This window comes from Thunnus maccoyii, chromosome 2, assembly GCF_910596095.1.
Source record: "Thunnus maccoyii chromosome 2, fThuMac1.1, whole genome shotgun sequence".
Lineage (NCBI taxonomy): Eukaryota > Metazoa > Chordata > Actinopteri > Scombriformes > Scombridae > Thunnus > Thunnus maccoyii.
In genome coordinates, this window is record NC_056534.1 from 8,659,602 (window position 1) to 8,684,095 (window position 24,494).

A 24,494-nucleotide genomic window follows, 5' to 3' on the forward strand; every position below is an offset into this window, starting at 1 on the left:
CATTTCCAAGGAATAGTTTCACTTTTGCCAGTGATAGTGCACATGTTAATGCTGATGCTTGTAGTGTTGTGTGGGTTTGACATTAAGTCTTTGATAAAGGCGAGAAGAAAATCATTTAACTTGAAATAATTTAGGGTAGAATGTTCTGAAAATAATCATAAACATAAAAAGACAAAGACAAAAATCAAAACCTGCTAACTCTGAAAGGCCAGTAAGTCTTGTCTGTGTGTGTGTGTGTGTGAGAGAGAGAGAGAGAGAGAGAGAGAGAGAGAGAAGAACCTCATTTCCCTAAGATTTCACTCTCGCTCACTAAATCTGACACTTACAGTCTTTTTTTCTATGATTTCTAAGCAGCTGTATGGGCCTTTATTCACTATGCACATCAGAGCTAATATCTTTGGTGAGTGTAACACTCACACTGAATATAAAAATATGTGTATCATGTCTGTTAGTTCAGATTTGACTGAGTTATGACTTAAAGGAGTTTGAGTCTTGACACAAACATTACTCACACATTATTGTTCAGCATTTATTTGTTGTCATATTCTTTGTTTCTTTGATAGTGGGAAAATGGTTGCCAACAAATATTTTATGTTGAAAAAATGAACATTACTGAGGATCTGCAAAAGAATCATCACTGATCACAATATAAAGTTGTCCATTATGTATGTGTGTGTCTGAGTGTTTGTTTGTTTCAGTGTTCCCTGCAGATGTCCAGCAGCTGTTGGTGATAAAGGAAAGGTTCCTTGTTACCAGGTGGACCCAGAAAAACAGGAGCCAGAACCCTGGACCAGTCAGGAGGGAGAGCAGTTTCAAAGGCTAGGAGGCTGATATCAATGTCCCTGTGAAGAGTGAGGATGATGAAGAGAAACCTCAGTCGTCACAGTTTCTTTAAAGCCAAACTGAGGAGTCCAGAAAGGCAGAGCCTCCAGCCAACAGCTCAGCTGAACAGATGGAAACAGAATCTGAAGGAGAGGACTGTGGAGGATCACAACCAGCCAGGAACCTTGATCCACTTAGTCATCTTCAACCAGATACAGATGACAAGGCCTCAGACCCATCTGTGACTGAAGCCAGTGTTGATGACAGGAAGGAGATCAGGGCATCAGGTTTAAAAACTCTATTTGGCTGCAGTGTTTGTGGGAAAAGTTTCACCAAATAGGGGAATCTCAAGCTCCACATGAGAGTCCATACTGGAGAAAAAACATTTGGTTGCAACATTTGTGGAAAATGTTTTACTAAAAAGAAGAGACGCTTAAGGTTAACATGAAAGTCCATACTGGACAAAAACCACTTTGGTTGCAGCATTTGTGGTAAAAGTTTCAGAGCCAAGTGGAATCTGCAGGTCCACATGTCCATACTGGACTGTCAAATAAAGCTTCCATATAAATGCAGTAGAGTGAAAAGCACAATATTTGCCTCCAAAATGTAGTAGAGTAGAAGTATAAAGTAACATTGACTGGTAATACACATGTAAACCATTACACCTTGACAGGCTTAAATTGGTCATATTGGGGAAAATATTGCAATAACAATGGAATGAAGCTGCAAGTCCATAACCTATAAGATCCTCAGTGGATGCTACTGGACTCTTAGCAGTCCATACTGGAGAAAAAACACTTGGCTGCAGTGTTTATGGAAAAGGTTTGCCAAACAGGGAAATGTCAAGGTCCAAGGTGCAAAAAAATCCCATAAAAAAAGAAACAATTTCCTACAGTGAAATGCAACAACTGAAATGCAACAAAACTCCTACTACTGAAAACTAAACTTGATAGCATTGAGCTGTTTTTTTACTTGTGCAAACCACATCAAGCTCAGCTGCCTGCCAACTGCAAATTCCAACGTCATGGCCATATGAATGTAAAAAGATAACGTTATCTAGAAAGAGCAGTGTTGCTGATAGTGTCACCAAGCCAGACACTGCAGACCTTGGATGCAACTTGATATGCTGTCCATGAATGTCACAAACAACAGGTGAAAAGGCACACCCTGATGAACATATACATTATACCTGATGAAAAGGTAATGGCGAAACATTATAGCTGTGCTAAATAAATATTTTGAGAGCACTTTTTCCATACAATGCTTTGCCTTTTTATGTCAACACATCTGACACATATTAGGATATGCATTCACTATGTAACTCAGCATAAATAACATATATGCATGATGTATATGAAAAAAATAAACTAGGCCTATATATATAAAAATAACTAAATTAATTCAATATAGATTTATATTTCAGTAGATCGTATTTGCAAACAACTTGTTGCAAATTCACTAAATGACAGACATGAAAAAAATATTTTATATTTGATTCAGACAGTCTGCAGTGTAATTAATTTACTACCATTCTCAACAATATTCTCACACATTCACACTTACTGTATAGCTATAGTACACTGAAGCCCTGAGCAAAGTCAGCACAAAACTTTAAAGAATGAGTTGCAAGCTTTCCGTGCAATTATTTCACTTTTCGTCTCTGAAAAGGACCAAATTCGGTTTCTTCTTCGTACGTCTGTGCTCTGTGCCATGTGTACTCTGGTCTTCCTGAATGACTCATTTATTCTAGTCATCTGTTAGTGCAGATAAAAATACTCCTACCGCCCAATCCAATTGAAGAGGAAAAAACACCAGGCTTGATATACATCTGATTACGCCAGACCCATGTTGAACTTCCCCGTGAGGTCGTCGACGTTGAAAGGTTGAAAACAGGCAGAGACAAAGAGAAATAATAGCGGCGTGAACAATGCAGTAGCCCTCCGGAGAAAAAAATGTTCATGAGCTTCTTATTTTAACCTTGTTATTATTTTGTAAGGCAAAGTGAAGAGTTGCAAGAGTGAGTGGATGGCCTACTAACGATAAATACTAGAAAGATCCTTTCCCATCTGACATCGTATTCCACACTGACCTAACTGCTATCTCATTTCTAAACAAACTATGGTAGCCGTTGCCTTTAGGGCGAAGGAACACGTCACCCATTACAGCGGTGTGGGGTCACTGATGTGTTTTTCAAAGTTTGGGGACAATATAGGTCTCCGGCACAGAGGAATACATCAGGCTTTGGATACACACATAATACTTGTAAGTAGATCAGTTCATCATTGGTTTGGCTCTGCACATTAGATTAGTTGACAAAATATAGAAAATCGCCAGCAGTCTGATCTTTTTTTTTTTTCATGTGCATCACATATTCAGAATACTCACTCTATGCTATAATGATTCCTATACTTATTTTAAGCCTTAGCCTTATTTTTAATATTTGGACATGATTTCTAGTGTTTCTACAGCTTCTTCTTCTATTGTAGTTATGTGATTATATTGACTACATTTCACCTTGTTGAATATGACTTTTTTTACTGTTGATATAAACAAATTTTCCTGCAGGTCTCTTGTATCACCATTTTATTTCATTTCATGTTAAGTAGGCTACTTCATTCATGGTTCTGATAATTTCACTCATAATTAACAACAACAATCTTTCACAAGACTACACCGCATAGGAAAACCCAGAGTTGACTGAGCAAGTTGATAACCAGCTTTGTGATACCAGTTTTCCAGGATCACCAACGTTAGGCTCAGTGAAGCCAGTTAAACCCCAAGAGAGCCAGACTAAGTTGAACTTGCTTTGTGATTCAGGCCCCGGTTCACTAAAGATGTAGGCTACAGAAGGGCCTTCCGAAATGTTTCATATCAAAGACCACTTATTATGGATTCCCATCCAAATAATGTAGGTATAGATTCTCTTTAAGTATCAAAAATGTGTATACAGTATAGGTAGTGCAGATGAGGTCTTAAAGTTCCAACAGGATTGTATATGAAACCTCCAAAACAGTCACTCATAGTCTCTTTGCTAACTTTCATGGAGTGAAAGTGGTGACAAATTCTAACCTACTAGACTATAAGAATTTCCTTAAAAAAAAGGATAAATTCAGATTTTTAGTCTAGTCTATCCCAAAACAACACTGGCATGACCATAAGTATGTTGGGAAAGTTCTTGGTTGCTCTAATCATTCCTCCTCTCCATAGTGACTGTGAAAAAAGATCCATTCCTAGCACAACTCCAACGTAAGAGATGGGGGACATCCTTGTGCAGTGCAAAAAATGCATTCTGCAGTTCAGCTGAAGCTAATACGAGGCTTCAACAAGCAGAATTAGACAAATCGGTATCTTCCAAAGTTAGTCTTTTTTGTACAAGATGTCCTGTGTGTGTTTCCATGGACAGAGGTGAACTGGAATGGAGACTGGACAGTAACACAGAAGAATTGCATACTAAAGGGACTGTAATTTTGGAAGATTCCTACTTGATCTGGCTAACAGTGTCAAAGCTTCATAATAGTTTCAGCTAAACTTCAGAACCATAACTTTGACCATAACTTATCATTTAAGAACTTCTAGGATACCTAGAAAACTCAGCTGTTCAAGACCACTGCCGCATGCTAAACATTACAAATCAGTATGATGATACCTAGTTATAAACCTCTCACAACCCATGAAGCCACTTGCTTTGAGAGTATATTTGCGGATTTGGTGATGGAAAAAAGACAAAATTAAATTTTAAGAAATTAAATCAAAATAGTAAAAAGTGCTTTCACTATGAATATCAGGTCAAGGGTTTCATGATAGTTTGGCTTCTTTAATAGTTTAATTTGAAAAATTACATTCATCTGCAAAATGAACAATAAAATAATATAAACTTTTACTCCTTTCTGCAAGTGGTCAATGGCTTGTGTCCTTTGTTATTTAAAAGGTACCCTGAGGAGTGCTTATAGTAAACACACACACACACACACACACACACACACACACACACACACTCCTTAAAATGTAGGGTGTACTCTTGAGGCACAGTTTACCATCAGCTTCAAGTGGTCTTCCCATCCTCTTTTTGACACATTGTTACTTTCATGTAGCATTACTCCACCCTGCAGTTTAGCAGAAATGTGTATCCAGGCACCATTGTGCTTGTGGCATGCATGTTTCAAGTACAACCAACAAACAATACAGGGACCTGCTCATAAAAACATTGATCTATAGTGCAGTTGATGGGCAAAAACACTAACATTTCCACTTCACATCAGGAAAAATAAACATTTCCTTCAGATTTGTTTTGTTGCCAACCCTAAGGAGTTTAAATAAAGTATGTCCTTTGACCATCTCCCCCATTTCATATTCATCTTTTAGAGTGCAATTGCTAGGGGAGCTCTAACCTTTTCAAACTGGTAATCCTAATTCTCATTTCTGAAATGAGGAAAAGGAGAATTATATAGCAGAACAGTAGAAAACTATAAATAAGTTAGCCCCCCAATTCCCTGCCACCTAACCCTTTCCACCCAAGTGACTCCTCGGTGCATTTACAGTAATCCTTGACCTAACAAGGTGGTCCAGGCCTCTTCAAGTCTGTCCAGTAATTCACCAACTCTTGTGAAGACCCAAGGATGTAGGTGATGATCTTTGAGTATTCACAGCGATTGTATTTTGTGTTATAGGCCTTGAACTGGGAGGGATTCGGCGGTGATGTGGGCGCAAGTCCTAGCTTTTTCATACACATTCCAATGTAAGCGTCCTCGATGTTAAAGGGCTTGATTGTTTTTGATATGTTTACAAATTTCTCTGGAAGGTCATTGGAGAAGACATATCCCATGCCCAGAGTGTATGTTGGGTATTTGGGATCTGGGTACATCTCCTCAGGAACATACCACTTTGAAGCCTTCGAGCGGACAACTGGCCTATTCCACATAAGCATCCCTGTCAGGTAGTTTAGCTTTGGGATGCCTGGCATCTTTAGCATGATTACCAGATTATCAATGTTTAGGAACATGTCCGAGTCAATCTTCATGGCATATGCTGCTGTAGGGCAGCGGGTGGCCAGCCAGTCCATGATCACCATAGTTTTGACCGTCAGATTGAGGTAAGTGTCCATGAAGTTACTTTGGATCAGGTCATGGTGCTGCTGATTCTCCTGTTCCAGATCAATATGAGCTCCTCCAGCGAGGCCCAGCATGAACAGAGTAAAGACCACCTCGCCCTGAACCAGGTTCTCTTTGCCCCATGTCTTCCGGATGGCATCCCGAGCGTCAACATTTTGAGGTGCCACTGGAACCATCAGGACCAAGAAAGGGGTCTTATTCTTGCACACCTCTGCATTATCCATAATAAAGTGGTAGTTCCGTGGGTAAGCTAGGTGATGCGCAGTTCCTGAAGATGGAAAAGTATTTCGAACAGCAGTTTGTACAGGATGTGGTTTGATGTTTTCATGGATTTCATTTTGTTTAACTTTGAGTCTTGGATGGACACGGTAAGGAGGAGCTAGATTCCCCTTGTCATTATACAACCATGACGGAGAGTTGCTGGACATAGCGTAACACAGGATGAAGAGACAGAGCACAAGTAGGAACTTGAAGCAGAAGAGAAACGTAGGCTTCCTCTGATGACTCAGGCTCTCTGCAAGCGCTCTAAAAAGACAAGACAAGAAAAACTGGTGACAAAGTATCTAGCTTCAAAATAAGACAGATCTGTCATATTACTATTAACCAAGTACATCTCTATCCTGTAGAATGTGTTAAGGCTGCAATAAAAGCCAAATTAACATTTATATCAGGATATAGAAAATGTATGATGTATGTACAGCATAAGAATGTATGGATGTTCACTAAAATTAACTGTCACCGATCAGATAAAACTTCACACACGGAAAACAAATACCTTGGTAAATGTAATGTGTTTGAAATCCTTAATTTGAATAACAGAATTTTATAAAACAGTTTGTTTTGTTTTGTTTTTTTTAAATTGTGACCAAGCTATGCAATGAGTTGAACATTTTACAATTTTTGTTATTTATCAGACCACATGTACACTGATATGATACATTTACAATAAGCCAATATATCGGCCCAGCTGATTTTAAAGTTCAGCTCTAAGTAGAAATAACAGGAGTACCAGTAATAATAGAAGTATTGCTAGTTGCAGTATCTGCAGTAAATGTCTGAGCTGGCCACCAACACTGTACTGAGACCTATGTGTGGTCTCAGTACAGTAGGGGCCATCCTCCAGCAATGCTCCTCCCACCACTGAGGGGATTTTGCCATCGACTGAATTGAGATGTTTAAATCTAACCACCCAACACCTAGCAGACGAGGACATCAGCTATGCAGTTAATTATCATTCATGCACTGTAAAAGTCAATTCTAAATACAAACATGGATAGGTTACTGAACTGACCTACTGGTCAGAGGCTCAGAGGACCCAAAGCCAGAGCCTCTATCTGAAGTCACAAAAGTTTTAGGATTCTGGTTGGAAAGATACAAGGCTTTATATTGAGCATCTACCAATACTGAAATTTGTATTACATTTTTGTTCATTTTTCCTACATACAACAGCTGCACAGTGCATACTTTAGTTATAGTAAACTTTCATTTAAATGAGCAAAGCAATTTAAATAGGTTTGACAGCAGAACAGCTGTGCATTTAAACAAACTGTTGAGGGAAACTGAAGAATAAGAATATATAAACTAGAGCTGGAACAATTAGTTGATTAACTGTTGGGCTGCGACTAATGATTACTATCATTATCAAGTAATCTGTGGGTTGTTTTTTTTTTGTTTTGTTTGTTTGTTTTGTTTTTTGATAAATCAATTAGTCATTTGGTCCATAAGTCTTCGAATGTTTCATTTCGTCCCAACAAACAGTTCAAAACCCAAAGATATTCAGTTTACTATCACAGAGGACTAAAGAAACCAGAAAATATTCACATCTAAGCTGAGACCAGAGGATTTTAGTTAATTTTTCTTTAAAAATGACTCAAAATGATTAATCAACTGTCCAAACAGTGTTTAGAGTGTCTGTTGAACAAAACAAGCAATGTGATGATGTTACCTTGGGCTTTTTTGGAATATTATCTCACATTTTATAGACCAAATGATTAACTGAGAAACTAAGTGATAATGAGAACAATAATTAGTTGCAGCCCTAATAAGACGTTCCCTTTGATGTTTTTATGATATAGTATTGTATGATGTCTCCGGAGAAGAAGCTTTAGGAGGAGTTTATACAGCCCCTCTACATCTCAAACATGAACAAACTGCAAAAGTTCAAGATGTGTTTTTCAATCAACTGCAGAATGAATTAACCTGCAAAACGCTCTAGAAATAGGCCTACAAGCAAAACGACCAGAGGGACGGGCTGTGATTGGTAGAAGGAGGACTCAGTAATATAAGCATCAAACATCAGTAAAAGAAAAAAAAAATCAGAGAAGAAGGCAGAGGCATGATAAGACCAGAGGAGAACTATAGTAGCCAATAGGTCATGACACAGCCGATTAACAGATAACAAAACCCCGCAACAAGTCGTGCCTGAGCACCTGCTACCACCAGACACCTGCAGCCAACATCAGAGAAAACAGCCAGCAGCCTCATATCTTACTGATGTGAAGCAGTGATCCCCTGCACCTCAGAGGAGAATAACCCGAAGAGCCGCCGTGATCCAAGTGGAGACGCGAAGAGCATGGACAGAAGGACGCCGACCTCCGCCTTGAGTGCGCGTTTGAGGGCGAAAGCTGACACGAGGAAATACCGGCGAGGGAGATTTGTGACGCCGGCAGGGGCAGCTGCGGGGTCGGCGGGGCGAACAGGACACTCCGCGGAGCTGCCCTGGAGCGCCATGAGGGGAGTTGTTGACTTTGACATTAAATGTGTTCACGTTCAGGTTTTGGCTGCATTGTTGGTTTGGGTTATTGGCAGAGCAAAAGTGCGCAGCCCATGTCAATTTAAATGGACCGCCACATGAGGAAGGGTGCGTTAGATATGTGTTACAGCAAGTAGAGTATGACATGTGTCACTGATAGTGTAGGAGAGGGGTTTGCACTTCAAGAGCCATCTCATTAGACTGAAACACCAGCCCCCGCCCCCCGCCCAAATTCCAATGTATCCGGGAGTACGAGGTGAGAGCTACGTTCAAGAAGCTGAACATTAGGGAAGCCCTTGTGTCGCTCAATCGGCCCCAGCGTTTTCCAACATATTTAAAACCTCTCTAAGCCTCAGTCCCTCATTTCTCCATCCTCAGTCCTGTACCAAAGTCTTCAAAGATCACCTACCTCAATGACTTTAGATCAGTTGCCCTAACATCTATGGCTATGAACGCATTTCCATGCATCATTGTCATACTTGAAATTCTGCACCTCCCCACCGATGGATGTGTATCATTTTGCATACCAAGCCAACCGGTCTGTTGAGGATGTTGGACACTGCACCGCACTGCACCACACCCTGAAACACCAAACATGCATCCTGTTCTCAGGCTTTATTTCCACCTTTAATTCCATCAACTCATGCAAAACTCTTTATCACACACTTGGACTGAAAAATCTGCAGATCCAACCAGGTGTAATGATCATATCTTTAAATTCAAAACCTAGTTGGTCTTGTTTTTAAAATATATTGGTTATCTGGTGCTTTCAAAGGAAGATCCTTTCATTTAATTCAAGTAAATGCCACTTGCCTTGTCTTGATAAGCAACTTTGAGTTATTTTTTAACTAGATACAAGGGATATGTCTGTAAAACATCCACTTCAAGGTTAGAAGCCTTAATGACACATACTTTATCTTATCTTGATGACATAATGATGAGACATTTGTGAGGCAACAGCCAAACCTTCTGCTATGGAATATCACTTACAAAATTATTCCTGTAAGTGGTGACATATGGGATAGAAATACTCTTACTGATATAAGGAACGTCCCGCTCTATTATTATTTTTAGATGGTGCAAAACAGATTTTACCACAGGGAGTGTCAATAGGGTGATGAAATCAAATTTCAGTAGAATAAGGTTATATTCTTTAGTCAATATTGGAAAATTAAAATGGAAGATAAATTCACTGTAAGTCATGCAATGACCCTGTGAGTTCAAACCAATTATTTAAAAAGATAGATCTGTTTTTGTATAAAATGTCACCATTGTACCAAATATAATAACACTGAGGGGTCATTTTCCATGACAATAAAGCTTGTTTGTGATATTCTGATAATTTAATTGGAATTTTGTCGATCTTATAATTACACATCAGTAAGAAGGGGAGGTCAGCGGGTCAAAAAACAAACTAAGAAATTAAGTTCTCGATTAATTCTGGGATAATAAATCATTATCATTATTATTAATGGCAGTAATAATAATTTAAAAGTTTTGTTTTTGGTCTAGACTGTGTGTGTGGACGCCATCAATGGGTCTGGATAAATGTAAACATAATGCAAATATAGAAAATGATGTATTATAGGTTGGGTGCAACATGTCACGGCTGCATGAGATGTGATTGTATTAGCTTTTTTCATTATTTTGATAGGACAGGATCTTCTTTTTGATGACTGCAAATTATACACATTTTTTTGCCTGAATTACAGCAAAATGGTAGCTCCAAGGTAGTAGTGGTCACTAGTGGTCTTAAACACCATTTTTCATGTATACAGATGAGCCTTATTGTCTTGTTTTTCCCTTGTGCAACTGACAAGTGCTATTTTATATTTAGATTCACCCCGACTACACTGTCTGACTGTCACCGCACTATCAAGCCAAACCTCCAGTTTGCTGATCCAATAACTGTAATAGTTTTTATTTTACTCTTTCATTTTGCTGTGTACCTTCAATGTCCCTTAGAAGGAGAACAATTTGATTTCAGTGACCCCACAACCTCTCTCTTAGCGCCACATTCAGGCCAGTTTTTCAGGTTGCAGCAAAATTATGTACAATTGGCCGAGGTGACATTAAGATTCATGTCGTTTCAGAGATAAACACACTACACACATATACACACGTACACTGTCATTCACCAACAGCATAGTTTTTCTGTGAATACACCGCCTTGGGCGCTGCACGAAAGTATTTTCTTCTTTTGTGCTTACTTTTCAGTTACACAACACTCAATGACACAGTCAAATCCCTTAACAGAAACAAGGAGCCATTGCTTTACTGAAAGCACTTCCTTCAGTGTTTCCTTCCCGAACTTGCCCCCCAAAAAGCTTGTATCAGCAAGTGACGCACTGTAAACTTGATATGCCTGAGGTTTAATTTAGTTTTACTTTTTCTCTCTACTTTGTTGCCCTCAGCAATCTGAGGACCCCAATGTGTTTCTCCAGAAAAAGCCCATCACCAGTCCAGTCCACACCTCCTGCTGGCTGTTGGCACAATGCCACTAATGTCCTTATCTAAGGAAATGCATGAGGCTCCTCATCCTGATGGGGTCTTATTACACCTTCAACCTCAACGACCCCAAATGTGTTGCGACTTTGTTATTCGTCATCCAGACTGAGGTACTGAAGGACAGTATTCATGGGTGTGACCTTACTCATTCTTACAAGAAACCTATAGCTGAATGGGAAGAATTCACTAAAAAGTAGAGCCAGAAATGCACAGGTTTGTCAGCTGATAATTTAAGTTTCATTTTTTTTAATTTATTTTTCTGGCTTGTTGACAAAATTTATACATGTGTGAACTTGAACTCTGTATCCAGTATTTGTAAAAAAAAAAAAAAAAAAAAAAAACAATCCTGTTTGTTCAGGACTGTTGACTTGAAACAATGAATCGGTCTTTCTGCCAAAAAATAGCCCCCAGGGGAAATGTGTTTTTTGGAACATTCACAACTTTGTTAACAGAAGCAGAACATTTTAAGGTGAGTGTTAAAAGCCAGTTATCAAGACATGACTATGTGAATTGCTGTTTCTTTCCCTGAGTCCTTGTTAATAAAAACATGTTTTTTTTTTTTGAGGGAATTGTCAAATTTTCTTACTTTAAGAGCATGTGGTCTTAACTCCCTAAAAACAAGAATTTTATAAATCTCATTTTAAGTGATTTTATGCTAAATAAAAAAGTATCCTAGTTTTGAGTGATAAAAGGCTTCTTTTGCATTGGAAAAGCTCAACAATGGAAGGGATGTTTTTTCCTGTGCTTTTTTCCTGAGACGTGCTGACGTGCTACGGTAAGCGTATTGTATCATTTCCGGTTGCCGACTGTGTCTACTGATAGCGTTGTTGCTGCTCTCATCTCAGTTGATTTTCCTATATATATCACATTACTGTGGATTAATTGTGGATTAATATCTGCTGTATATTTAAAACTTTCGCTAGTTTTACACAAGCACTCTCAGCGCTTTTCTCTTAGCGACTTTTCTCGCTAATCGCACAAGTTGTTAGTCACTTTAGCTTGCAGCTAGCACTAGCAGCTAACTTAAACTAAGTAGTTAGCGATGGCTTCTCTCTCTCCCTCTCGTTCTCCTGCCCTCTCTTGCTCGGTGTGTCAAATGTTTAGTTATTCTTCTGCCTCCTTTAGTGATAGTGGTAAGTGTAATAAGTGTAGTTTATTTGCAGCACTGGAGGCAAGGCTTAGTGAATTGGAAGCGCGGCTCCGCACCATGGAAAAACAATCAGCTGCTAATATAGTTAGCCGGCCCCTAGTATCCGGTGCGGGCCGACCTAGCGTAGCTCCCACTCCCCCGGCAGCTCCCGAGCAGCCGGGAAGCCAGGGCGGTTGGGTGACTGTCCGAAGGAAGCATAGCCCTAAGCAGAAGCCCACGGTTCACCACCAACCAGTTCATGTTTCTAACAGGTTCTCCCCACTCAGCAACACACCCGCTGAGAAACAAACTCTGATTATTGGCAGCTCCATAGTCAGAAACGTGAAGTTAGCGACACCAGCAGCTATAGTTAAATGTATTCCTGGGGCCAGAGCGGGCGACATTGAGTCAAATTTAAAACTGCTGGCTAAGAATAAGAATAAACGTAAATATGGTACGATTGTCATCCATGTCGGCGGTAATGACTCCCGATTACGCCAATCGGAGATCACCAAAATTAATGTTGAGTCGGTGTGTACATTTGCAAAAACTATGTCGGACTCCGTAATTTTCTCTGGACCGCTGCCTAATCTGACCAGTGATGACATGTATAGCCGCATGTCACAATTCAACCGCTGGTTGTCGAGGTGGTGTCCAGCAAACGATGTGGGCTTCATAGATAATTGGCAGACTTTCTGGGGAAGACCTGGTCTGATTAGGAGAGACGGCATACATCCCACTTTGGATGGAGCTGCTCTCATATCCAGAAATATGGCCCAGTTTATTAGTAAACCAAAACCATGACAACCCAGAGTTGAGACCAGGAGTCCTACACGCTTCTCTGCGCTTCCATTAGAGCAGTTACCCACCCAAAACCACATAGAGACTGTGTCTGTCCCCCGACCACATAAATCAATTAAATCCAAAGTAAACAAAAGAAGAGTCATTCATGAAAATCTAGTAAAAATTAAAACCACTACTGCAATAGTACAACAAAATAAGATAATTAAATGTGGACTCTTGAACATTAGATCTCTTTCATCTAAAGCCGTTTTAGTAAACGATTTAATTTCAGATCATCATATTGATTTATTTTGTCTCACTGAAACCTGGCTGTGTCATGAAGAATATGTCAGCCTTAATGAATCCACTCCCCCCAGTCATATTAATACTCATATTCCTCGGGGCACTGGCCGAGGAGGAGGAGTTGCGGCCATTTTCAGCTCAAGCCTGGTCGTCAACCCTAGACCTAAATTTAATTATAACTCATTCGAAAGCCTTGTTCTTAGTCTCTCTCAGCCATCCTGGAAAACTTTACAGCCAGTTCTATTTGTTATAGTGTATCGTCCTCCTGGCCCGTACTCTGAATTCCTATCTGAATTCTCAGAGTTTTTGTCGTATTTAGTCCTTAGTACAGATAAAGTAATTATAGTAGGTGATTTTAATATTCATGTGGACGTCGATAATGATAGTCTCAGCACTGCATTTATCTCATTATTAGACTCAATTGGCTTCTCTCAGTGTGTAAATAATCCCACTCACCGTCTTAACCACACCCTAGACCTTGTTCTGGCTTATGGGATTGAAATTGAACATTTAATAATTTTTCCACAAAATCCTATTTTATCAGATCATTTTTTAATAACTTTTGAATTCCTATTACTGGATTATACACCACTAGACAAAAATGTCCTCACTAGATGTCTCTCTGATAGTGTTGTAGATAAATTTAAGGAAGCAATTCCGTCAGTACTGAATTCACTGCCATGTCTCAATACTACAGAGGACTCTTATGTTAACTTCAGTCCCTCCCAAATTGATAATCTTATTGATAGTGCTGCAGGCTCACTAAGACAAACACTCGACTCCATCGCCCCCTTAAAAAAGAAGATAATAAAACATAAGAGGTTAGCTCCATGGTACAACTCCCAAACCCGCAAATTAAAGCAAACATCGCGAAAATTGGAAAGGATTTGGCGTTCCACCAAAGTAGAAGAATCTCGCTTAGTCTGGCAAGATAGTCTTAAAACATATAGGAAGGCCCTCTGTAATGCCAGAGCCGCCTATTACTCAGCATTAATAGAAGAGAATAAAAACTGCCCTAGGTTCCTTTTCAGCACTTTGGCCAGGCTGACAAAGAGTCATAACTCTACTGATCCATGTATTCCTATAGCTCTCAGTAGTAACGACTTTATGAGCTTCTTTAATGATAAAATTCTAACTATTAGAGACAAAATTAACCACCTCCTGCCCTCAACAGGCACCGTTCTCTCCCCAAACACAGGAACCTTGGTAACGGCAGTAAATCCTGACATATATTTGGACTGTTTTTCTCCAGTAGACTTGTCTGAACTAACTTCAATGATCTGTTCAGCTAAACCATCAACCTGTCTCTTAGATCCCATCCCAACTAGGCTGCTTAAGGAAGCCTTACCCTTAGTGAGCACTTCTTTACTAGATATGATCAATCTGTCTTTAGTAACAGGCTATGTACCACAGTCTTTTAAAGTAGCTGTAATTAAACCTCTTCTTAAGAAGCCTACTCTTGATTCAGGTGTTTTAGCCAATTATAGACCTATATCTAACCTTCCATTTCTATCTAAGATCCTTGAGAAAGCAGTCTCTAATCAGTTATGTGACTTTCTACATAATAATAGTTTATTTGAGGATTTTCAGTCAGGATTTAGAGCGCATCATAGCACAGAGACAGCACTGGTGAAAGTCACAAATGACCTCCTAACTGCATCGGACAAAGGATTTGTCTCTATACTTGTCCTGTTAGATCTTAGTGCTGCATTCGACACAATTGACCATCAAATCCTTTTGCAGAGACTGGAACATTTAATTGGCATTAAAGGAACTGCATTAAGCTGGTTTAAGTCCTATTTATCAGACCGATTTCAGTTTGTACATGTTAATGATGAATCCTCCGTGAAGGCAAAAGTTAGACACGGAGTTCCACAAGGTTCTGTACTTGGACCAATTCTATTCACCTTGTATATGCTTCCTTTAGGTAATATTATTAGGAAACACTCCATAAATTTTCATTGTTACGCAGATGACACCCAATTATATTTATCAGTGAAGCCAGATGAACCCAATCAGTTAAACAAACTCCAAACATGCCTTAACGACATAAAGACCTGGATGACCTGCAATTTTCTACTACTAAATTCAGATAAAACTGAAGTTATTGTGCTTGTCCCTAAACACCTTAGAAACACATTATCTAATGATAAAGCTATTCTGGATGGCATTACCCTGGCCTCCAGCACCACCGTAAGGAATCTGGGAGTTATCTTTGATCAGGATATGTCCTTTAACTCCCACATAAATCAAATTTCAAGGACTGCCTTTTTTCACTTACGTAATATCACAAAAATCAGGCACATCCTGTCCCAAAAAGATGCAGAAAAACTAGTTCACGCATTTGTTACTTCTAGGCTGGATTATTGCAATTCCTTATTATCAGGCTGCCCTAACAAGTCTCTAAAGACTCTCCAGCTGGTCCAGAATGCAGCTGCACGTGTTCTGACTAAAACTAGAAAAAGAGACCACATTTCTCCCATTTTAGCTTCACTACATTGGCTTCCTGTTAAATTTAGAATAGAATTTAAAATCCTTCTCCTAACTTACAAAGCCCTTAATGGTCAGGCACCATCATATCTTGAAGAGCTCATAATACCGTATTATCCCACTAGAACACTGCGCTCCCAGTATGCAGGCTTACTGGTGGTCCCTACAGTCTCTAAAAGTAGAATGGGAGGCAGAGCCTTCAGCTATCAGGCTCCTCTTCTATGGAACCATCTACCGGATTCAGTCCGGGGTGCAGACACCCTCTCTATGTTTAAGAGTAGGCTTAAAACTTTCCTTTTTGATAAAGCTTATAGTTAGGGCCGACCAGGCTCACCTTGGATCAGCCCTTAGTTATGCTGCTATAGGCCTAGACTGCTGGGGGACTTCCCATGATGCACTGAGCTCCTCTCTCCTCCTCTCCATCTGTATGCATTCATGTAACATCAATGCATGTCACTAACTTTGCTTCTTCCCCGGAGTTTTTTGTGCTTTCTCATCTCACAGGAAAAGCTGAGTCCCGGGCCGAACCTTCGCGGTCCTTCACAGTCCTGATGGCGTCCTTCCCTGGCTGTTGCTGCTCGTGCTTGTTGTTGTTGTTGTTGTGATTTTTTTTTCTTCTGTCCCCCCTCCCCCTTTCCCTCTCTCTTTCTCTCTCTCAACCCAACCGGTCAAAGCAGATGGCCGCCCACCAAGAGCCGGGGTCTGCTTGAGGTTTCTACCCGTTAAAGGGGAGTTTTTCCTTACCGCTGTCGCCAAGTGCTTGCTCATGGGGGAATTGTTGGGTCTCTGTAAATTAAAGAGTACGGTCTTGACCTGCTCTATGTGAAAAGTGCCTTGAGATGACTTCTGTTGTGATATGGCGCTATATAAATAAAAATTGATTGATTGATTGAACAATGACTTTACTTTCTTAGACAGCTTTCAAAATATATATATAACTTCTGTTCTGTTCCAGCTGGACAAAAAAACTACTCACCAAACCGTAAAGCAAACAAGATTATCTCCGAGCCATCACATCCTACTCATCACCTCTTCCCGCTCCTTCCCGCAGGGTCACTATCCACTAAACGCCTCACAAACGGCTTTTTTCCCTTAGCTATCAGGACTCTGGACTCCTCCCTCTAGCTTCCTCCTTACATGTGCCTGACATGCATTATCATGCACGTGTGTACTATGTTTCTGTGATGTTGACTGTATCCATGTATTGTGTCGTGATAATATGTGGAATGTCTGCTGTTGTCCATTGTATTTGTGCTGCAGAGTATAACATCTATCTATTTATCTAACTGTCTGTGATTGCCGCACTTGCAGCCACACAGCTGCTTTGAAGTTTGTATCCCAGCTGGCACTCACACTTTGGTCTCTTTTACATTTGTAGTTAATTTTTTCCTCAGTTAGCTAATTTAATTACATTTCACATTACATACAAATAAATAACAACACACTGGATTTTGTTTCATACATCATACATCATTTTATTTTACAGTTTGGCAGTACATTAGTTTCTATTTGTAGCGCGCACATTTGGTTAATTTTTGTACAGTCATTAGTTTAAGTTGTTCTAATTTTCATTTTTTTGAGTCACCAGTGTTGGTGTGCTGCTCCTGGAGGACATCTGGCCAGGCCTGGGCAAAGGATGCGCACCAGGACATGGAATGGTTAAATACAGGAAGTGGCCAATTGGGTCATACCAATCCCTGCCACCTCATAGGGAGGAACTGTTTATTTCAAGTTTAGTCATATTGTTTGTTTCTCTTTAATGAATGTTTAGTTGGGTATTTTTGATTTAGTTGAATTAACTTGTTTGGGGGGGGAATTCTGTTGTTTATTGCTTGGTTGGTAGTGTTTGTCATTTGTCAGTTACACCTGATGTGTTTATGGTCTGATCAGCCAGTATATATGTTCCCCTTCGTGTTCATTTCGGAAGGTCTGTTAGTAGGGTTAAGTTCACTTTAGTTGAGTTCTGTTTATTTGACCTCTTTTATGGGCCCTGAACTTTATTTACATATTTTGTCATTTGTACCTTTTTTTTGCATTTTTTGGGTAAAATAAAAACCCTCTCTTTTTTTTAAACCACCTGAGTCTCCTTTGTCTGCCAGCTTGGTCCCTTACACTGTCTATCTAGTAGATATCTGCCATGCATGTGTGTCTCCCTGTTGAGCTGCGGTGGAAGTATATTAACAAAAAGAACGACTTTGGCACTAAAAAGACTGTAACATTCACAAATATCTACTTGATTTGACTAATTTGGACACTTCAAATAAACTTGCATTTTTGCACAGAATGACTGTAGGTTTTGGCCCCCATCACCTACATTGTAAGTGCATTATGAAGGGATCTTCTGTATGAACAGGACGAATGATTACAACAAGAAAAACCTATTCCAGTGTTCTTTTGGGCATCTGACTATTGTTTTAAGACAGACTTGAAAAATTGTGAACACTGTCCTTCAACAGTACCCTAATAGGCTATTACAATATATAGGCTAAACACTATGAGGCATTTTTGTCCGTAATTAACACCAGCAGAAACCAGGCTTACTTTTTACAGCACAATGGTTAAATTGGTTGGCTTTGATCAAATATTTAGGCACTTACTAAACCTTTATTTTTATTTCTTACTTTATATTTAAAGGTTGTTAAATGTCAGTGTTGATTAATGTGTGAAGTGCATTGTCCCCTATAAATAAACAAATAAATGAAAATGCTCTTTTACAGTAACTCAATAAAACAGAAGACAACACACGTTTAATTTCGAGGACTTCTTGGAGCCATAATATCTGTTAGGCCTACCATACAAATAACCTGAACTGATGTGTTCCAGAGGCTGGATTACCGACTACACACAGAGTGAGCAACTGCATGTCATTTGGTTTTGGTCATGTGATTAGTCGCACCATTTAAGTACAATATCAATTACAGTGAGGCCGGTATTTCCTTATTAGCTAATATTGTGGGCCTGTTTTGTAGATGGGCCCTGTGTAAAACTCTAGTTTTAATTATGTTGGTTTATATTGTGTTCTTACAGTGGTGGACTCAGGCTGTCTGAGGAGCAGGGGCGAAAAAAATATAAAGGGCACCTGATACATTCAATGGGCCCCCATCAGCAGAGAACAGCAATGCATGTTTAGTAAAAAGGCTGCATCCCCCAATTAAGATTCACATGTTATAGGGTGACTCCAAATATAAGGAAACAACACCTCAGTGTTAAAAAGGATTTACTTTTTAAACATTTATTTTGCAAACATCCCTGTTATACAATCTACAGGGAATGGGAACACATCTGTGGTAAAAACATGGAACTATTAACATTTTGAGAATTAGCTGTTTTGAGCAATCTTGTCAGAGAATCAAGAAACAAGATTGGTGAAATAAAAGGAGAATTCTTTGGGCTGGGAGTTTGTAAATGTTAAAGACCTCGTTATGGTCAAGTGGGACATATCTCTGAATGCACAAAAGCAGAAGATCTGAGAGCATCTGTTTCCTCTGTCTTGATCAGCTTCAGTTTGGAGAATGAGCAATCGACTGATGCAGTTGTCTCTGGCAATGTCGCATATATTTTGAGTTTTGCCTGCTTTGGGAACGCTGTGTCCACATAATTTTCTTTGAGGCATGTTTAGCATAGCTTGGACATTGCTGATAGGGAGAGCATAGGAAGAGGAAGAGTGGCACATCTTAAGTGCAGTGACAGTACTGTCTTCCTCCGTGTCATAGAGTTGGCAAACATCCTTGAAAGACTGGGCAGCTCTGTCATTTGTCATGCCTTTCCTGTTACTTGTGGTGGTAAGGCACTGACATACAGCACTAGAACTGCACTAGCAGGTTATGTTTTTGCCAGTTGTTTTCACTCCTCAATGTCTGTTTGTCTGTTAGCAAGGTTACTCAAAGGGTTATCTTCCAGATTTCATGACAGGATACATTTTTAAAACTTTTGAACATGCCTACGTTTAAGTTCTACTGGGCATCCTTCTAATAACTAATACAAATGTACAAATGTTATCTCTCTCATTTCCTGCCTTGCTGCTTCTAGCTGCATTTTGCAGATCTGTTTGTATTGTCTTCAATTTTCTCTCTCTTCTTTGCATTCTGTAATTATAAGGTAACCCAATGCTAATCTCCCTCTCCACATGTTAATCCAAGCTAAATGCTTGTAAACATATTTTGAATAAAGAATACTCTAATGATTAATAATATGATGTGAAATAAAATGAAGTTTTACTACACCACAAGGTTGATTTCCAGTTTGTACCAGGTATTTAGTATAGAGATGGCTAAGTACATATCTCGCTAGCTATAACTTATCCATGTAGTATATCTAGTATATTCTTTAGCATGTTATACAGCTTTGGACAGGCCCAAACATAAAACCAACTTCAGACAAACAACAAACAACTTTACCATCTACATACATTAGTAATGCATCCTTACTCAAATTTAATCCAAACACGTGTTTTAATCGCCAAAAAGCCTTGCTATGTGACCAACCTCACAAACTGTCAACTTTATCATACTGAGGGGGCCCCTTTGAGGGCACCAGCCCTCATTAGATGGATTGCATTAGATTGCACAGGTGTTCTTAATGAAGTGCTCGTTGAGTTTATAATAATAACAATTAATATTTTTCATACATTTAGACTGATATGTTGATAAAACTGCAGCCTCTCAGAAGTGCTGCGTCATAGGGCAGTGCCGTTACGCACGACCGCTCACTGTGTTTATCTTCATTAAATCACCTGATGACACTGACCTGCTAAAGAATAACCAGACACACCTGCACATATCAGACTGGTCGGTTATAACTCGATGTACTGCTTCATTACGAAGGAGACGCCGGGTTAACAGAGCTCATTAGCCTCTTTTACAACTTTCTGTTTAGGAAAAGTAGCGTCTCATGTTTTATGCTTGAAACACATTGCGATGCACAAAAAACACTCTGGTGTAACATAAACGACTAAACTGTGTGACCATGTACGAGGTGAGATACATCAGAATTATTGCTGAAATACTCGGTCTGATATAATCATATAAACGGCTTCACCAAATTAATGTCTTTATTTTTTATTTCTATCATTATTATAGTAACTAACTGATGAAAAAAAAAAACTATATTCCATCTGTCTGTGGGTACAGGTTTGTGGTGATGTGTGTTTATGTCGTTACGCTCTTAATCACCCAGACATTTCCTTCCTGGCACAACTGTTTCAGAGATATGAGAGCAGTGGTGTGACTGGCTGATTAAGTATTTAATAATCACTATATTCTCTGATCTGTACACCCTCATCCAGCCCTTTTGCATGTTGCGCTGCTGCACGTACGTGAACCAAAATAGCAGGTGCACATTGAGACGTCTACACAGGCCGTGTGCCTCTGCGCTTTGCATTTATTATTCAAATTTCAGTTGAGACTGCAAAATAATAATCGGAGTGTACAATGCATGCCAGGCCTGGACACTGAGGAGGAACATTTACGGACAATTCTATAAAATAAAGCAAGATGTCATTGCTTAGGATAGATGATCCATCATTAAAGAAGCCATTGTCTGATTTCGCCTATGGATTTCACATATCTCTCTTACATGAGTGACATGTAACCTGGTCTATATAGCTAACGCTGTAGGAAGTGGACAGGTTAGGCTATAATAATAATCCAACACATCGCCACTGCGCCATAATAACCTGGTTGCCATGGTATTGGATAACAACCGACCATTAACCACAACCCATTCTCTGATTGAGAAATAAGATTAACCGTTAAACAGGAAGTAGGACTGGCTGGAGTAAAGTTAAGAAATGACAACTCAAGTCAAAGATTCAAGGATTCAGGATCAAATGGTTTTGTATGCTTTATCTGATCGCAGAGTGAATTTCATACCCTTTATGATTTTTTTTCCGTTTCCACTTAAAAATCTAATTGTAGTAGGCCTATAATATCTGAATGCTTAAAGCACATCGATAAAGAACACCAACGCGCTCGCTCTAAGAAATATTGAGAGAGTCTTATGAAATAGTGATGACTCTAAACGTTAAAAAAAAACAAAACTATACTTCAGATCATTTAACATAACTGATGAACCTGACAAAGAAGATTATATCGTTTTTAAATAGTACTTTGCCTTAGAAATCATTAGGGTTTTTTTTTCCTTTAGCTTTGCGCGCACGCTCTTATAAGGTGGATGCAAAACACGAAGTAACACCAGTCTGGTGTCTGGGGAGTGTTTACGGTCTCAAAGTAAATGTTCCATTGAATTTCGTCAAGTTGAAGTTTCTTGTTTTGTGCCAAGTGGCAATTTATGGGCTGTGATGTTTATAAGTCAGTTTGACGCTCCAAATGATGTCGAGCAATCTGTGCGTCACGTCAATTTTAAGTTAAAAATATGAACTTCATTTACTCTAAAGGCTGCCGGTCTCTTCTAGACGAGAAGTATGTTTCATTATGAAAATTGTAGAACGATTTTAAGTCCTTACCTTTTCATTCCATTCCCACCTGAACCAATCTTCTGGTCCCCCATGACTGCCGTGACCCTTCCCTGTTCCCTTAATTCTTTCCGATCTGATTATACTTCGCTTCAGCCATCAAACACAGAACTTGATTGTTAAAATTTCACGAACTTGTTAAATAACCATAACCTCCACGCATCCACTTCATTAAAGGGGGATAAGCGATAAAGACGATGCATTTTGTCACAGAATGAGAGAGAGAGGGAGAGAGAGAGAGAGAGAGAGAGAGTTTAGGGTGGGGGGGGAATGGAAAAAAGGACACCGTAAGAGCGAGAGAGAGAGTCTCGGAGAGGGAGGGAGGGAGAATGTGTCATGAGAACTTTGCACCTTTGCTAACTGGCTTTACCGAAACACACACACACACACACACACACGCACTCACATATATAGTTAGTAATTTTTGGTGCTATTACATAGACTTACATTAATTTCCTGGAGACTTACCCTAACCATAACCATAACCACCACTTGCCTAACCATAACCCTAACCTTAACCACTGACCCAAAAATCTCTCTCTCTCTCTCACACACACACACACACACAAACACACAACCTTTTCACTGTGGGGAAAACAGAAAATACTGTTTTAAAATTTTTCTTTAATTAAAACCAGCTCATCCTTGCATCACCACAAGTGAGGTGTCATCTGAAAATTTATTGCATGGGGTCATGCAGCATGTTTGCTATTTCCTATGAGTGTGTGCGTGAGTGTGTGTGTGGGAGGGGATGGGTGAGGGGAAGGGGGAGGGGGGGTTGTGTGTGGACAAGGGGGCTTTACCATTGTAATTAAGCAGATGGGTGGAGACACATTCCTGTTGATGTTGAGGATTATTGTGTACCCTCTAAGGAAGTCTACTGCAAATTTCGCTCTTTGATGAGCAACTCTGCAGTTCTTGTCACAGTAGGCCTGTACTGAATAAAAGTCCTGTGGATTGATAGAAAACTCCATGCACAGTGTACTGAGTCTTTCATCAAAATATTTTTACGTTTTGATAATATCGTGTACAGTAATTATATATTCTATCATCTGCCAAGCACTGGAAGAAAATTATCTAGACTGTCATGGATTGTGATTTTGCAAAACCTAATGGTGGGCCATTTGTTTATCTTTTTTATGGCAAAGGGAAATTGCCTTTTATCATGGAGGTAGCTGGACTGGACTGGCCTAGGTGTGTTTCATGGCTAACTCTCCCAGGGTTTTACTCACTGTGCTGTCACCTGTTAGATGACCTCTGAGGTCTTTCATCCACAACTATTGCAACAGACATATGTCGTTACAGTTTAAATAACACCTTATATCCAGGTTCAAACCCTTCTAAGTACAGGCAGGTGCTCAGAGGCTGCATACACTTTGTGAAAGCATGCGATCACACACCAAGAGGTAAAACAAAGCTCTCTTTTATGAGTGAGAAGTGGTACCATTTACTCAGGGTGCTAATATCAATGTAGAGTGTCACAACAAGTATGTTAACACTGTACATTACAGAGCATTATAGGACATGAGATGGGAACCACCGAATGTCGGACAATATTTGTGAGGTGATTTCATTTGTGAACATGTCTGAACATTGGCTCATTAGAGAGATTTATACTTGAACCTTTTTGCATGGACATCCCTGGATTAGTGCAAAATCTTTATTTTATATGATCGATCCTCTATATTTTCCAAAAGAGATTACACTGTAATATTCATGATGTCCAGTGAAAACTGTTCCTGATGTACAAAGACAGATGGTCTGTTGATGTTTGGTGCAATCCTAAATTAAGATCATATTGTCTGATGAGAAACAATGACAGTGTGGAGTCTTATGTGAAGCAGGATTTATCCAAAAGTCAAAGATCTCTGTGTGCACAGTTATGTTCAGGTACATTACCATTAAACGGGAAGGTTTACTGGTGTCCTTGATGAGAAAATACTCTGTTTGCTATGTAATACAGGCAAGACTTAGGACAAAGTCCATTTTATGCTTCATTGCTCATTATATGATGATTTAAGGGATACACGCTTTTGTAAAACGTCCTTAATTTATGATTCATTTTTCTGGATGAATGATTTAAAAAAAACAAAAAAAACCTTTGCTTTGTTTCAGGAGGGAATTTTT

The 24,494-nt window shown here is 39.4% G+C and overlaps 1 protein-coding gene across 2 annotated transcripts; it reads right to left on the reverse strand.

The window, feature by feature from the left end:
* Positions 1-4,615: 4,615 nt before the first annotated feature.
* Positions 4,616-22,505, reverse strand: LOC121881685 (beta-1,3-galactosyltransferase 2-like). Of its 2 annotated transcripts, none has more exons than XM_042389487.1 (2): positions 22,359-22,505; positions 4,616-6,455 (listed from the first exon to the last, which is right to left on the reverse strand). In XM_042389487.1, exons 1-2 carry the CDS (start codon positions 22,400-22,402, stop codon positions 5,372-5,374), a joined length of 1,128 nt encoding a protein of 375 aa, XP_042245421.1. In that variant the 5' UTR covers positions 22,403-22,505; the 3' UTR covers positions 4,616-5,371. The 2 variants fall into 2 exon arrangements, with proteins under 2 accessions (XP_042245421.1, XP_042245420.1); XM_042389486.1 differs by lacking the exon at positions 22,359-22,505 and adding an exon at positions 8,422-8,764.
* Between the last annotated feature and the right edge of the window lie 1,989 nt (positions 22,506-24,494).